We start from the raw sequence: 18,239 nt of genomic DNA, 5'->3' as shown, positions 1-18,239 counted from the left end.
ACAAATAGGCCAATGAGAATTTGGCAGACAGAATTTACATGTCCCTCCCCCAGACATACAGGTATAAAGGGGAATCATGCCTCTGTTCATTCAGGTTTTGCACTGAGGAGCCGAGAATAAAGTTCGGCCATAGCAGTGGCTCGGTTCAGCGTCGTGGCCAGTGGGACACAACGTCTCGTTCCCTCCATCAGGGAACAGGGGTTACAAAAGTAGCCTAGACGTTCCTCGTCTGTCGCTCACTTTGACATTGTGTCGAGTGAAGCGACACAAGGGGTCGCTATTCAATCACGCCATGCGCTGAACTGTGTATGTGCGCTGCTGATGCAGGTACAGGCAGGCAGTTGCGTGCCAAAGCGACAGGCTCCGTCAGACTGCACGTACCCTTCCCCAATTCCCCATAAAATCATAAACTTTTTAGGGTCCTGGCACCACGAAGGGGGAACAAAGCAACGTGCCAAGCATGGGAGCAGGCCATCTTAATGCTATCACGTGCATCGGGGAAGGCGTTCTTTTCCAACTCCTATTCTTTCAGGGGGAAAAGACCCCACGGATACCACCACCTGCCCAGGCTGGGGGGAGGTAAAGGGTGGCGAAATACGTCACATGGGTTTTCAGGCCACATGTGGGAATGGCGCGGTAGTAGATCCTACCTGCTGAGAGGGAGGAGTTGCTACAAACACGGCAACCGGGGGGCAGCGGGGACTGCCCAAGGGAGACGTGGGGGGACCGTACCACGGAAAATACAAACAGGGGGATTAATCCACAAGGGCCCATCCTGTGGAGCACCTATTCCAGTACAGGATAATTTTAGTACCCGTAGTGGGTCTGGTCGGTGAATTCCTCCGATGAATTCACAGTCCAGAGGACTAGGGAGGAAGAACATCCAGGGAGCGCAAATCTAGTGGACTCACCTGGGAAAAAAGAGCACACATGATCACCTCAGTGGAGGGGAAAGGTGCTATGTTCAAGCGGAACACCTGGTCAGACATTCCGCAGTCCCGATTTCTATGTGCTGAAAGAACATGGGACGAGACAGACTCAACCCTGAGATTGTAAAATCTCATAAAGGTATTAGGTGTTGCCCAGCCCGCTGCTCTGCATATGTCTGCTAGGGAGGTACCGTTGGCCAGTGCCCACAAAGATGCCACTCTTTTCGAAGAGTGTGCTTGGACCCGCAAGGGGGCGGGCACGGTCTGGGTGTGATAGGCCAGTGCAATGGCATCAACGACCCAGTGGGAAAGCCTCTGTTTGAAGACAGCGTTCCCTTTCCGCTGTCCGCCAAAGCAGACAAAGAGCTGCTCAGAATCTAAATCTCTGCGTGTGGTCCACATAGGTACGCAAAGCATGCACCGGACACAGCAACGAAAAGGCTGGGTCTGCCTCCTCCTGGGGCAGCGCTTGCAGGTTCACTACCTGGTGCCCAAGGTTCCTACAATCCCCTCCAAGGACACAGCAATAAAAAGGCTTGGTCTGACTCCTCCCTGGGCAGCACTTGCAGGTTCACTACATGGTCCCTGAAGGGGGTCGTAGGAACGTTGGGTACGTAGCCTGGTCTTGGTCTTAGGATGACATGGGTGTCTGCTGGACCAAACTAGAGGCAAGTGTTGCTGACAGAGAACGCTTGCAGTTCCCCAACCCTCTTGATGGAAGCGAGCGTGATCAGGAGGGCCGTCTTCAAGGAGAGTGCTTTGAGCTTGACTGATTCTAGCGGCATGAAGGGTGGTCGCTGAAGGCCTGAAAGGACCATGGAGAGATCCCATGAGGGGAACAGGCATGGCCTGGGAGGGTTCAGCCTCTGGGCACCTCTAAGGAACTTGATAGTCAGATTGTGCTTCCCTAGGGACTTACTATAGACCTTCAAGGTGGAGGGGGACAACCTCCCCTCCAACCTCTCTTGCAGAAACGAGAGCACTGACCCGACTGCGCATCCCTGCGGGTCTTCAGGTGGCGGCGTTCTCGAGACACAGGTGGATCACAATCGCTCTGTCCACCTGGGGGACCTCCGAGTACCCATGGGCTACCTCGTGGACAGTGAAAGGTGCCCTCCATGACCTCGTCAGTTCATCGTGTACCTCCGGGAAGAATGGAACCGGTTTAGTCATGATAGCTGTGGGGAGGACGTAGGGTTCCAGTCCAACCCCACGCTGATGGCGGCCCATCATCCAGCTCAGGGGGCTCGAGGAAGTAAACAGACTGGCCGTGAGGCGAGCCGCTCTCACCTCGAGCTCGGACGGAAGTCAATGAGCATGCCAGGGGGCGGTAGATTCGTGGGGATCTACCTGGCGAAACCGAGCCCGCTGCCATCCCCAAATCACCTCCATCGCCAGCCGAGTCATCCTCAATCCTGTGGGAAGAAGGAGCAAAGTGGGGGGTGGCTGGAGTGGCGTTCCTCTTTAAGCCGCAACGTTGCCATGGTTAGGTTTTCATAGTGAGAACATGAACCATCCACAAACGCTGCCATCTGTGACCGTCAGGAGTGGAGAGAAATCGACCGTATCCAGGAACTACACAGGGGCAGAAGGGCATCTTTATAAAGACACGTCCTGAAAAGGACATCAACGCCAGCTGTGTATTGCTTTTTTAGAGAAAATAAATTCTTTTAAGAAAATACTCTCTTTTAGCAGTGCTGTCGAAGCGCCCAGGGGCAAAGCTGCACTGCATTGCAGAGAAGGAGAAAGCCGCTGATATGCGCATCCAACAGCATAAGCTCTGCAGAGGTGAGTGGAACAGTAAGTAATCTCAGCTCGCTGATCACAACCACTCGGCTCCAAAGAAGAAATCTGAATGAACAGAGGCATGAATCCCTCCCTTTATACCCATATGTCAGGGGGAGGGATATGCAAATTCTGTCTGCCAAATCCTCATTGACCTTTTCTCAAGTTCAGAGGTAACCGAGGCCTTCAAGAAAGTCTCCTAGTGTCGCTTCACTCGACACAACGTCAAGTGAGCGACAGACAGATAGCAGGCCCTACTCTGCCTCCATTTGGCACTCTGAGTCAGGCATTTAGCTGAAATGTAGATTGAAAAGCAGAGGATAACTTTGACATCCATGTCAATTAGTTGCTTTTTTTAATTAAGTAGAAAAAGTAGCCTTTTGAAGACATTATCAGGAATATGTTAATAATCCATTCAAAATGTGTGAAGACAATTAAAAAAGGCAGTCACTGTGTAAAGTCTAAAGGAATAGTTCACCCAAAAATGAAACTTCTGTCATCATTTATTCACCTAAATTTTTTTCCTAACCTGTAAAACACAAAATGAGTTATTTTGCATAATGTGATTTGAGCGCTTGAGCAATGGGGAACATTTTCAGTGAATATTGACTTAAGTTTTGGTCTGTCCCACAAACAAAGCATATTGTATGACTTCAAAAGACTTGGAATATAATACACCAATTCTATGGACTACTTAAGGCTGGGTTTATACTTCTGCGTCAGACCTACAATGTAGGCTGGACAATGCAGTGGTTTACATTTATATTTCTTTGTTGGAGTTTGCGTCATTTTGGAAGTACACAGACAAAAATGCTATTGTATTGAGAGAAAATAGCTTAATTTTTAAATAATTGTACATTTCATAAATAAACAAAGGCAATGCAGTTTGGGAATTATTTCATTATTTATTAAATATAGATGTATTATTTAATTATTGAAGCATTGAAAACAAAGTCATTAATGTGTGTTGTACAGTATTTAGGTACATGTTATTTCTCGCGTTTTCACTTTATAAAAGCAACAGATGCTCCCAAAAAATGAAACAAGTACAAATACACTGTGACATGATCACTGAACAGTGTATACATATGATGCATAGACAAAATAAGTAAATAAGTGGTGTCTTAAACATTTTAAGCATGGTTGAGACAGTATGACTTTACATTTTGCAATGACTCCAGCCAATCAGAGTTCACAGCTGGAATGACCCCTTTTATAAAACCAATTATGCCACCAGCCAATAATGTTTTTATATTCTTTCTAAAATATCTTGTAGCACAAATTGATTCCCCAACCTTACTTGGTCTGTGATACACAACAACGGTATGGCCTTCCAGCCTGAATTATATAGAATGAGAATGTGAATTTAGCTACTAAATCAAGCGAAGGATGTAGAGCAGTAGTAGAATAATTAACAAGGACAACTCATATACTCTACTGTATACTAAGAGCTCAAAAAAGATGCATATGAATGCATATGGTCAGGAGTCCCTCTTATTCACAGGTGTAAGCAAATGGTTCAGATGGCCCTCTGAACTCTTATGGCTCCCATTAGCAGTGAAGAATGACTCATGCTTTAGCCATGTCTGTACAAGACACATATATCATAACGTGTAATATTGTTATGAATTAACCTGCCCTACTATCATCAAGCTGATTTATTTCAGGGGAGATTGGAGAGCAGATGTTTACATTATTTCTTTGTGTCACAGCTCCCCCAACCTTTACGGAAACACCACCGCAGTACGTAGAGGCCAAAGAAGGCGGCAGCATCACTCTGAGCTGCACTGCCTTCGGGAATCCCAAGCCTTCTGTCAGCTGGCTCAGAGATAGAAACCCCATACAGGACAGCAGCAAGTACAAGGTGAGCAAACACATCTTAAGATGATCTGCTGATCACCCTCTATGTCTGAATCTTAATCTTGAAAATATTAACTTTTTTGATTCATGTGTTTTTTGAATCATGTGGTATGAATGTGAAAGGGTCCATGTTTTTTTTCTTCTTTTTGCAATGTTAGTCAAGGATTTTTGCTGTGTGTATGTCACATACCACTGTTATAATGATCAGAATGTCTCATACATATCTTAAATCAAGTGTGCCATTGGGCAGAGGGCAAATGTCTGAGTAGTATACTGATATGTTTGTTCCCTTTAACAAATGCATGATCTCAAGTAATTGTAGAAATGGAAAAAGAAATGGAATACATTGACTGATGATGATACTCATTTTGTATGTTTTATAGCTTGTGGATCATCTTTAACACCCTGCCTTAAAAACAGGCTCTTTTGACGACAGTAATATTTAATAGTTACAGTGATATGCATTGGCCCACATCAGCACATGGATATCTGCCTAGCTCTTCATGTATCCTTCAAGCCATCATGAGATATTTCAGCCAATTTAGTATTTTACGGTTATCGTCTCATTAGATATGGAAATTAGCACCGGCTCTCAAGCATTAAGAAATGAGCGCCCACGCTGAGAGGGTATCCTAAGAGACCACCATAGATCGGTTCCAGTACTAACTTAATTGAGTCATGTCTGTATTGGTGTAGAGAACAGGATGACATATAGTGAAGACATATGTTTAGACAGAGACAGAGACTGCGCTCTACTATCAGAAGGCAGAGTGTCACGCTTTGTGACACTGACAGATGAATACTGTGTTTGTAGTATAGACTCTGTCTGTGTCCTTTTTAAGCTAATATCCACTCTCTTTAGATGGGAGTGTGTGTATGTGTGTGTGTGTGTGTGTGTGTGTGTCTCTCTATTTAAGATACCGACTCTCTGGTTGCTGGTCTAGCACCTTAGAGATGTATCAGAACAGTCAGTGAGCAGTGTCTAACTCTGTGTCCCTATGATTTTCTGTCTTTCTGTCTCTGTCAGCTCCCTTCTTCAGTGATGCCATATCAATATACATCAGAGTTACTACATGTCCAAAAGTATGTGGGCACCCGAACACCACACCCATATGTGATTGTTGAACATTCACTTTTAAATCCATGATTACTAATAGGGAGTTGGTCGTCCCTGTGCTGCTTTAACTGCTTCCACTCTTCTGGCAAGGCTATGTTGGAACTATGTTGCGTGCAATGAAAAACTAAAACACAACAAAACTATTATAAACAATCCAATAGACCTCAGTCAGGATAGAGGAGACTGTGAGTGGTCGATTTTCAGTCCACTCAATGGCTTGTACTATTTAAACTTTCAAGATCACATTTTAATATTACAGCCAAAGTGAGTTTTTGTCAAAAGGAATTCTTTGGGTATAACAGATTTTTTAATGTTTGGTATAGTCCACCCAAAATGAAAATGTTCTCATAATTTAATCACCTTTATGCCATTCCAAATTTCTTCTGCAGAACACAAACACATTTTTTGAGAAGAATAACTCTGTAGGTCCTTTCAATGCAAGTGAATGGTGACCAGAAATTTGAAGCTCCGAAAATCTCATAAAGGCAGCATAAAAGTAATCCAGATGACTTCAGTGGCTTAATATATGTCTTCTGAAGCAATACAATTGGTTTGGGTAAGAAACAGATCAATGTTTCAGTCCTTTTATTATTATAAATAACTTTCTCTTTCAGAAAGTGAAAGTGGAGATTATAAGTAAATGTTTCTCACCCACACCTGTTACATCTATTCTGAAGACATGGATTTACCCACTGCAGTCTTATGGATTACTTTTGTGCTGTCTTTATGGAATTTTGTGCTGTCTTTTATGGGTTTTTGTAGCTTAAAATGTCTGGTCACCATTTACTTGCATTGTATGAAAATAGAGATGTGAGATATTCTTCTAAAATCTTTGTTTGTGTTCAGCAGAAAACAAAGTAATTCACTTCACGGATGGCATGAGGGTGAGTAAACGATGAGAGAATTTTCATTTATGGGTGAACTAGCCCTAATTTTTCTTTCTCTTTTAATAATGGTGACTCAAAGCACCAGGATATGCAAATACTGTCATGATTGGTGGCATATTGTTTGTTTTGTATTTAAACATATTCAAACGGTATGTGTTTCATTTAGCAGCAAAACATTTGTAATAATAATAAGTTAAAATCTGCTAACTTTTGCTAAACCGTTGAATCCAGGTCATCATCCGTAACTTTAAAGAGAAATTATTGTGAACATACTTTCTTGAATATGATGTATTTAAGATATGTGCATGTAAAGTTAGCATAGTTGAGTAGTTAACTTACTGAAATAACTTTTGAGTGTTGCACTGGCATGTGCAGAACTACACAGAAAGCTCCTGCTTAATTTCTTCGTATTTTGAATGCCCATTATTCACAAATTTGACTGAGCTTTCATCTACCATTATTAATGCAGTTTTTTTCAGCTCAGTTTAACTAATTTTACCATGTTCAAAACCATTCCACAGAAATCCACCTCTGTCTTCCAGCGTTTTCTAAAAGTGGCCCCCAAGCTAAGCAATTTGAGTGCCCCTGCTCAATGGTTTAAAATCGTCCTGTCAGATTGGAGAAGTCAAGCAGCAGTTGTAACACAGTAATCACACAGCCTGTAGGAACAGCCAATTAATCTCTTCTTCCATATTCCCCAGACATTTAGCACTAGCCCCCTGTCCATCTCACTGTCTTTTCTCAGCCATAGTTCTGCTCATTTTAACTGCACGTCATAGAGGCGTCCCTTAGGCCTGTTATGTTCATCCAATGCCGTATAATTCTGAGTACTTTCTACAAATCATATAAATCACCCTAGTTTTTCAGTCTTAGATTTCATCAATTGCAACGTTTTTGATATAAAATAGATTTTACAACAGAAAAATTTACAAAATAACTGGCCTAATAATATGTAAGTTATTCAGTATTAACTTCTTTTATAGAACCATTGTTTTGAAGCAAGGCGTGCTGATATTCAGTACAACAGCAACACTCCTGCTCTTCTGATATTGCGTAATTCTCTTACGGAGGAGATCAATCTTGCCGAAACCAGCAGCTAAATATGGTTTTTTTCTCTAGCTAAATATGGGATCTTTTCTCAAAAGCTGGTTATTAATTGCAGGCCATTAAAACCGCCAAGCCAACATGGTGAACCTGAACATCAAAAACGTTGCTGAAGACTCAGCAAAGAGGTCCCTACAGGAATGGATGGCTCTGTTTTCCACCTGAAAAAAAAAAAAAGAGTTTGATTTACAGGAGTCCATTGAGAGATATCCATCTCCTCTCACACAGCAGAGAAATGACAGCCTGTCATTGACAAGCTTTGCTTGGTGATTTAACACTTTTGTAGTGAAGTGAGATAGCATCAGGAGAGGAACAATGGTATATACGTTGCTAATTAATTTGAATGATGGCGAGTGCTTTGTTCAGTACAAACAGAACATTATTTTGACTGATAAGATAGAAATTCTATTGTTTAAAGAGGAAAGAGTACAATTTTAGCTCTGATATCATCGTCTGTTTTGCTGGATATGCTTGAATCATAATGCGGTGGGTCCCTTAAAGGCTTTGAGGTGGTGTCCAAGTCAAGTCCAAAAAAATGTTAAGGCCAAGTCTAAGTGAAGTCTCAGATCCCTTCTGGCTATAGTTTTATGAGAGCGAGATCCACCGTGTAGATAAATATTGGTGTATATGATAACAGTTAAGGAGGGTGGGAGTGGACCTTTGATTACAGCTAAATAAAAGTCTTCTACACAATACATTTTTTTGACCCACGACAGTGTGTTATTTATTTATTCATTTATTGTGATTTATTAGACACATGTAGGCCCTAGAGGGTGTGTTGTTGTTGGGTCTGCAGCAGCCTGGCCGTGCATCTCCATCTGTGTAATTAGAGTAATTATGAAGTCTGGGATCCACAGCGGTGCTTCAGACTGCTGCTGTTTGTTGAGTAAAGCTGCATGCTGGTCACTTGTATTAAATTAACTTGATCATAAGAGTCATTAATTCAGAAATGGGATGTGGCAGGGCGGAGGGCGGGGCCGGGTCGTGATTCTACACACCCGGTCCCTTATCAGGCTAATCAAGCCTCCGAGAGGGATAAAGGCCGACTGCGGAGGATGGTGCGGAGAGAGAGATTGTTTACGGACATGTCCGCCATGTGTGTGTTTGTGACTTTTGTTTAAGTTTATCGTTAAAATATCATTTATATTGCCAAGCCAGTTCTCGCCTCCTCCTTTCCATTGAACTGCGTTACATGGGACTACACTGGTCTTGCTCCATGGTGCCCCATCCGCACTGGCGAAAGAATGTATATTTGAGAACCGTAAATGCAACCTAATGTAATGAAAGTCATTCACTAACTGTATATTTTTAATGGAAAATTGATTTCTAAATGGATATGTAGCTAATGCGTTTTCTGGAGTGAATATAACTCTTTTAACTGAAAGACAGGGCTTCAATTCAGCTGCCAAATTTAGCATTGCACTTTCTCCCATTCATTTTTCTGTGAGTGGTCTGTCCTCCTCCTTATATTGTTTCAGCTTACACATACATAAAATGTATATTCACATGTCTGATATCACTTGAACTGTGTAGATTATGATTGATAGTAGACCTTGCTATTACACCATCTCTGATGGAGCACTAAATAATTTAACAGAGCGCCTTTCCCTTCCTTCCCTTAGCGGGTTGCATTACTTTAACATGATCGTCTATCTGTACTCATGCAGTTTTTCTTGAAGTACCCTTACCTGCTCATCCAGCAGCAGACAAGTGACCCTCATGTATTGTTAACCATCCAGCTCTGACAGGGGAAGTAGAAAAGATGCTCTACTGACTCCCTAATGCTCGCCTGTCAGCTCTGTCTGTGGAGAGCGGCAGTACTGCGGATTGAACTTTTAAGACATTCTGAGACCAGTTTTATCTGGTAGCATATTCCTCTTGAGATTACTGATGGCAAAGTCCATTCAAAAGCGTTTTTCACTTTGCCATACTTACTGTTGAGGGAAATATGAAGTGAAGTGAGAACTCTGATGGGTGTAGGACAAAAAAAATGAAATTAACTATCAACAACTGTACAACAAGATCATTTTGTAAAATGTTGCTTGAGAGTTATCTCCCGCTCAGTGCTGTAGCCTCCTCCATAGCCTTGGTGGTGGAATGTAGGACCTAACCATCTGCAAAATATTAGGGCATAACAGGGATAAAGAACAAAAGTCTAACACAGGATAATTAATTAAGTGATCAAAAAATCTTATATATAACCACCTCCCCGAATCCAAACATTTATCGTCGGCCCCATTTGCCATCATGCAAGTATCAGTCAGCGACAACAGGTGAAAAATTACTAATAACCTACAAATTAAGAACTAAAGACAATTATAAATGTAAAAATACTACTAATAATAATAATCATAATAAATAAGCCTAATAAATTCCCATAAATATATCAAATAACAAACTCACAGCACCTTCTGAGATGATCGGTGATCATTTGCAGCATTCTCATAGACTACATTATTCTTACAAAACGTTTTCAGATGAATGACTCTTTTTATGTTCCATGAGACAGGGTCCCGCTGCTTTCCTCAGAACAAACAGCAAATCAGACACGAGCAATGACTGTATTTCTTTTGTCTGTTTTTATATAATACAAATATAATAAAGTTTCTTCAAGCACGTGTCTTTGTGACTAACAGCATTTCTTGTCATGAGTCACTCCAAGAAGTTTTACAGGTCAGATGAGCAAAATTATTTGTACATGAAATACCTGCATGTACCTGCATTTGGACAAGGAGCTCGGGAACTGGAATGAGCCTCGTTGCATTTGGCGGGTGCTATTTCACACCCTGTGCGTGCATAAAAAATAACGAACATTTGTAAAATCGCTCGTAGAAAATGCTCTTAACTGCTAAGATCAATAGTTATTGGCAAGCGAGGCCCAGAACTCTATGAATGTGTGTGTATTGAAGTAGCACTTTCACTGCACTTGTGAACATCGGAGCTCACTGCGCAATCACACACACACTTTCTGCGAAAATTATATCTAGAAAGATTCACCATGTGTTAGTGAATAGTGAGACACTCAGCAAACCTCTTGATTTTTAACAAAGAGCCACTTGTGGCTCACGAGTAATAGGTTCACGAACCCTGGTCAAGCAGATCCCACAAAAGCTCAATGGGGTTAAGATCCATAACACTCTTTTCCAATTATCTGTTGTCCAATGTCTGTGTTTCTTTGCCCACTCTAACCTTTTCTTTTTGTTTTTTCTGTTTCAAAAGTGGCTTTTTCTTTGCAATTCTTCCCATAAGGTCTGCACCCCCTGAGTCTTCTCTTTATTGTTGTACAAGAAACTGGTGTTGAGTGGGTAGAATTAAATGAAGCTGTCAGCTGAGAACATGTGAGGCATCTTTTCTCAAACTAGAGGCCCTGGTGTACATATCCACTTGTTTAGTTGTACATCTGGCCTTCCACATCTCTTTTTGTCCTTGTTAGAGCCATTTGTCCTTTGTCTTTGAAAACTGTAGTGTACAACTTTGTATGAACTTTCAAGCATTGTATAGTCTTCATTCCTCAAAACAATGATTTACTGATGAGTTTCTTTTTTTGACCTAATATTGACCTTTAGACATGCCAGTCTATTGCATACTGTGGCAACTCAAAAACAAATACAAAGACAATGATAAACTTCATTTAATGAACCAAATAGCTTTCAGCTGTGTGTGATATAATGGCAAGTGATTTTCTAATGCCAAATTTGCAATTTAGCATGATTGCTCAAGGAAAAGTTGTTGGAGTGATGGCTGCTGGAAATGGGGCCTGTCTAGATTTTATAAAAAAATTACTTTTTTCAGATAGTGATAGTGCTGTTTTTTACAACAGTAATGTCCTGACTATACTTTGTGATCAGTTAAATGCCACTTTGGTTAATTAAAGTACCAATTTCCTTCCGAAATCTGTACATTATTCCAAACTTTTGGCCACCAGAGTTTATATCTATCTATCTATCTATATATATATAGCAAACTATAGTTTAGGCAAGTCGTTTAGGAAATCTACTTAGCAATTTTTCCAACAATTATTTACAGACTATTGTTTCACATTTAATTGACTACATCACAATTCCAGTGGATCAGAATACACTAAGAATAACTGTGCATTTAAGCAGCTTGGAAAATTCCAGAAAATGGTGTCTTTAAACATTAACCAATTAGCTTCTGATAGGAGGTGTGCTGAATTGGAGGTGTACCTGTGGATGTATTTTAAGGCCTACCTTCAAACTCAGTGCCTTTTTGCTTGACTTCATGGGAAAATCAAAAGAAATCAGCCAAGACCTCAGAAAAAAAGTTGTTGACCTCCACAAGTCTGGTTCATCCTTGGGAGCAATTTCCAAATGCCTGAAGTTACCACATTCATCTGTACAAACAATAGTACACAAGTATAAACACCATGGGACAACGCGCATCCATCATACCGCTCAGGAAGTAGACATATTCTGTCACCTATAAATAAATGTAGTTTGGTGCGAAAAGTGCAAATCAATCCCAAAACAACAGCAAAGGACCTTCTGAAGATGCTGGATCTATATCCACAGTAAAACGAGTCTTATATCGACATAACCTGAAATCTGCTCTGCATTGAAGAAGCCACTGCTCCAAAACCGCCATAAAAAAGCCAGACTACAGTTTTCAAGTGCACATTGGTACAAAGATCTTACATTTTGGAGAAATGTCCTCTGGTCTATTAAAATAAAAATTGAACTGTTATAATGACCATCATTATGTTAGGAGGAAAAAGGGTGAGGCTTGCCAGCCGAAGAACACCATCCCAACCTTGAAGCATGGGGGTGGCAGCATCATGTTGTGGGGGAGCTTTGCTGCAGGAGGGATTGGTGCACTTCACAAAATAGATGGCATCATGAGGAAGGAAAATTATGTGGAAATATTGAAGCAACATCTCAAGACATCAGCCAGGAAGTTAAAGCTTGGTCGCAAATAGGTCTTCAAAATGGACAATGACCCCAAGTATACCTCCAAAGTTGTGGAAAAATGGCTTAAGGACAACAAAAGTCAAGGTATTGGAGTGGCCGTCACAAATCCCTGACCTCAATCCGATTGAACATTTGTTGGCAGAACTGAAAAGGTTTGTGTGAGCAAGGAGGCCTACAAACCTGACTCAGTTACACTAGTTCTGTCTGGAGGAATGGGCTAAAATTCCAGCAACTTATTGTGAGAAGCTTGTGGAAGGCTACCCAAAACGTTTGACCCAAGTTAAACAATTTAGAGGTAATGCTACCAAATACTAGCAAAGTGTATGTAAACTTCTGACCCACTGGGAATGTGATGAAAGAAATAAAAGCTGAAATAAATAATTCTCTCTACTATTATTCTGACATTTCACATTCATAAAATAAAGTAGTGATCCTTACTGACCTAAGACAGTGGATGTTTTCTATGATTAAATTTATGTAAACTTCTGAATTCAACTATGCAGTGGCAATACAAAGTGTGTGTACCCTTTTCAATAAGCTTGTTTTCTGTATTAATTAGTCATAAAATGTGATTGCATCTTCATCAAAAAATTTGTGATTCCTTGGCAGCACTAACCACAACCAAGCTTTTCCAGTAGCTATGGATTAGACCTGCACAACATTCAGAAGGAATTTCGGACCATTCTTCCATACAGAACTGCTTCAGTTCAGCCATATTCTTAGAATGTCTGGTGTGAATGGCTCTCTTGAGGTCATTCCACAGCATCTCTATTGGGATAAGGTCTGGGCTCTGACTGGGCCAGACTGCAAAAGGTGGATTTTTTTGTCCATTCTGTAGTGGATTTACTTTGATGTTTAGGATCATTGTCCTTCTGAATCATCTAACCTCTACCGAGTTTCATCTAGCCACCCTGATATTATCCTGTAGGAGAGCTTGATAAACTTGGGAATTCACTTTCCCCTTGATAATGGCAAGTGGTCCAGGCCACAAAGCAGCCATGAAATCATGATGCTCCCTCCACAGTTGTTCACCGTTGGGATGGTTTATTCGTGTTGGTATGCAGTGCCCTTTTTACAACATACACAGTGCTGCATGGACTTCCCAAACAATTTAAGCTTTTTTTATTCAGTCTACAAAACATTTTCCTTGTTGCGCTGTGGAGTGTCAAGGTGGTCCTTGGCAAACTTCAGGCACGCAGCAATGTTTTTGTTGCAAAGCAGTGCCTTCCTTTGTGTTGACCTGCCATAGGCAATATGCCTGTTTAATGTTTTTCATATGGTAGACTCGTGAACAGAGATGTTAACCACTTCCAGTGATTCCTTGAAGTCTTTAGCTGTTACTCTATGTTTCTTATTTATCTCACTGAGCATTCTGCTGTGTGCCCTTTGAGTCATCTTGTCTGGACGGCCACTTATAGGGAGAGTAGCCACAGTACTAAATCATCTCCATTTATATACAATCTGTCTAACTGTGGAAAGATGAATATCTACACTCTTTGAGATAGCTTTGTTACCCTTTTCAGCTTTATGCAAAGCAACAATTCTTGATCTTCTTCTGAGATCTCTTTTTTGCAAGGCATCGCCCACGTCAGCAGATGCTTCTTTTTTCTTCTCTTTTTTTTTTTTGAGTGCTTTTTATAAGTCAAAGTAGCTCTAACCCACATATTCAATCTTGTTTCATTAATAGAATGCCAGGTTTGCCAACTCCAGACTCTAATTAGCTTTTGTTGATGTTATTAGCCTAGGGGTACAGATACTTTTTACCAACATACACTGAATTTTTGAATAATATATTCAATATGTACAAAAACAATACAATAATTTGTGTGTTATTAGTTAAAACAGATTGTGTTTGCTCATTATTGTAACTTAGATGAAGATCAAACCAGATTTTATGACAAATTTATACATAAGTGCAATGATTCCAAAGGGTATACAAAGTTTTTCTTGCCACTGTATATATACATACATACATACACATATATAGCATTGTGACCTAATCAGGCAAATCAAGCCTCAGAGAGGGATAAAGGCAGACTCGAAGCTGCAGTGCGAGAGAGAGAGATTTATGGACAGCTGTCCTACACCTTTGTGTGTTTGTGTGTATTTTTGTTTCAGTTTTACATTAAACTATTATTTATATTGTCAAGCCAGTTCTCGCCTCCTCCTTTCCATTAATCACTTTACAATCATTGGTTGCTTTTACGGACCATGAAAGAATACAATTTATTTATATGTGATTTAATGAAGGTTGAATCAAATAGTGAGTTATATGGTGATTATTGAATACAATATGCATGCTTGTCTGGGGGCGGGGTTCAATTAATAATCTCTGTTATTGCATTCCTGGCATGGGCCAGACCCTCAGACACTCCTCAGATAACATGCATATTACTTTGGGTGACCAGATTTCTCTTGCGAAAATGGGATGTGGCAGCGGGGGCGTGGTCAAGCGCCCGTCCGGGAGAGAAAAGCGGTAAGGGTGCTTACACCTGAGCTAAATTATACCTAACACCTGTGTCTAATTTCAGTGAGCACGGGAAGAGCGGCATAAAAGTGGCAGCCACAGAACCTTTGAGGAAGAGAGTCTGACACAAGGAATCCTGCTGTGTTCCTTAGTGTGATATAGCCTGAGAGATTACCTGTTTGTGTAAAGTACTGTGTATTTGGGAAGTGTGAAAATTAAAAGTCTCACCTTGAGCTTGAAGAACTGTCTTCTAGTGTCATCCTTGCTGGAAAGTGTCACATGGGGCCTCCATGGACAATGGAAAAGCGACCTTCACAAATCTCATACCTCAGTTAACTAGGCTCTGACTGTGACTCCTTTTTCAGAAATATAGGCTGCGTCCGAATCCAAAGGTAGCTGCCTTGTTGTCTTGCTGCCCTATCAGTCAATGAATCAACAGACATTGTTTGCGTATGAAGGTACCTCCAAGAAACTGGTTTTGGACTGGCTACTGAGGCAGCATAACATCACATCATTGCAAAGATGCCAGCAACTGATTATTGCCATCTTGTGTCCACTAAATTAATCATGTCTGCTTCATTCAGGTCAACCGAACCACAATGGTCTAATCATTTTGAACAAAATCAAGAGAGTTTTGGCAATAACCAAGTGTATATTTAATAACTACAATACTACTTTCTCGCTAGAAAAGCATACATTTATACACAAATTGGCTATCAACTCTTCAGCCACCATTTTTTTTCTTCAGCTCAACCGTTGTGGAACTGCACACACAAGATTGTGAGATTTCATAGGCAGCGAAGGATACACCTATTGTGCCTACAGAAATTGATCAGATGAAAGTATCTGAATAGACAGCATTTTCCTGGTTGCGGATGCAGCCATAAACTCTTTTTGAAGATCTTTGTTAAATACACGTCCACATATGTCCACAATATACTTCTCTGACAAATCTCCAGCCGCAACTTGATCAGCATGCTCTCTCACACTGACTGACCCCTTAAATCACTAAATATACGTCTATTGATAGGGAATTGTGATTGGATAGTTGAATCTTTTACTTCAAAATATTAAATGGTGGGATTTTATTGGTTCTGACAAGTCATTGGCTACCTTTGTTTAAGCTATTCATCTTTAATGTTGTAAAATATTTCAAAGTGAAACAGATTGTTCAATGAGAAAGAAATGTATGGTGGGACTTGATTTTAACAATCAAGAATTGAATGGATTGTAAAAGGTGGTTGTAATATAACATAATGGAGCCAGACTGGAGCCAGAGCTGGCAGTTGATTGTGGAGGACTAATCCCCACCTGAAACACCACCATTACTAACTTTTGAGGAGGCTTTTTCACCTGATTTATTGAGGCCGAAGTTCAAGTTTAAGCTCAAGACCATCTAAAATAGATGTATCCCAATGACAACACCTCTTTTTCAAATCGAATTCTATTGGTATTTATATGTTTAGATATATTGTTTGAGCGGTTGAGGGTTTTGAAATCTTAGCTCAGGCTTTAGTGAGGAATTGCCTCCCAGGATCACATTTTGAATGACCCTTCATTTTGTGTAACCCTATTATAAAATATGTGATTTGGAATTCTCTGTGGGCAATGAGAGCTGGGGTCAGAGGTCAGCACAAAAGGCTATGGTGTCTCTTGAGCGTTCTGTGGTAGTCCCTTCTTTAGATACTTTGAAAGGGATTGGTGTCAGCATATTTCTCCTCACCTGCCCCTCTGCCACCAGAGACACAAGCTTGTTCAAAGTAAATAAATTATTCAAGTTTGTGTCTGCTCTCACTCTCTGAGAGTACATACTGTACAATGTGCACGATTCAAGGCTGAAACAAGCTCTCAAGCACTCTCCAATCTTAAGCACTGCCTTGTCTTGAAAGAAAATTGTGAAACCAAGACAGCAAGCTAACAACCAAAGCTTGAAAGAGTTCAGAGAATCCTTATTAATGAATCATGTTTTATATGCCCTATCATTTCAGATTAGAGAGAAGACAGAGAGCAGCCTTGTTTAGAATTTTCTACACTGAAAAGTCCAATATGATTAGAACAAGAAAGACAGAAAGATAAAGTGACAATAATATTTCACAGTCATGTCTGAATATATGAAATGTTTGTAAAAAAAAAAAAAAAAGAAGAAAATGAGTGACTTTTTATATAATTTTTTAAATAAGAATTTAGAATATGAATATATACTGTATAATATTTAATAACATTATATATAGTATAAAACAAATAACAATATAACTATATATACTGTAAATGTATTTGTGTGTATATAAATATATATACAGTAGTATAATATTATGCTATATATCAAATGTAAATGTGAAATGTATGTTTATGCATACATATAGTGTACATATTAATTTGTATTTTTATACTGTACATATTATTGTAATCAGTAAAAACATCAAACTCATACAATAGCCATGTGTCATATGTTCTTGGAAAGCTCTCAGAGAGTAGAATACAACCAGCTAATTTACTTTACTCACAGACAAAACTTTGGAATAGTTAGCCCAAAAAAATCTATTAATATAAACTTTGGATACATTTTTCCTTGCCCATAACTTTCCTAGAAATACCAGATATATCACATAATTACTATAATCATTATCTTATTAGGCTTTAGAATTCAAAATATATTTTATTTAAAAAAATATTAAATATATTTTGTCATGTTTTTATTTTTCAAATGGTCTAAGCTGGATTCAAACTTGGGGCACCTGCACATAAGTGCCACTATGCAACATGTTGTGCACTACCTGCCAGGCCACCAGGCAGCATTTTCATTGGTGCCTCACAGCATGACAAAAAAGATTGTTCATGTATCTCTGCTTTATGTTTGTTCAGTATGTCCTTTGTATGCAGTTAAATGGAATTTGATGTTTACTTGTACATGAATGTTCATGGATGTAGTGAAACTTGCAAGCATTTTTCTGACTAACGCCACATTCACACTATTAAGATTTTAGTAGAAAATGTATTGATTCTGCTACGTTTACACATTGTCCACACTGTAACAGCATTTTCCTCCACTAAAAAACTTTGAAAAACAATGACATTATATAGAGTTTCTATCGAAAATTTAAGAGTATGGACATGTCCTAAATTTCAGGTTTGGAGTATCTCCAGAGTGTTTAAAAAGTAAAG

The 18,239-nt window shown here is 40.0% G+C and overlaps 1 protein-coding gene across 1 annotated transcript in view; it reads left to right on the top strand.

Annotated features, from left to right (window-relative positions):
• Nucleotides 1–18,239, top strand: part of igsf9bb (immunoglobulin superfamily, member 9Bb) — a 186,165-nt gene that overhangs the window by 107,915 nt on the left and 60,011 nt on the right. The window contains 1 exon segment of the mRNA XM_052103778.1: nucleotides 4,427–4,578. Within this exon segment, the coding sequence (XP_051959738.1) occupies nucleotides 4,427–4,578 (152 nt within the window).

This window comes from Xyrauchen texanus, chromosome 34, assembly GCF_025860055.1.
Source record: "Xyrauchen texanus isolate HMW12.3.18 chromosome 34, RBS_HiC_50CHRs, whole genome shotgun sequence".
Lineage (NCBI taxonomy): Eukaryota > Metazoa > Chordata > Actinopteri > Cypriniformes > Catostomidae > Xyrauchen > Xyrauchen texanus.
Note: the sequence above shows the minus strand (reverse complement) of the source record. Positions and strands in the feature narration are given on the sequence as shown.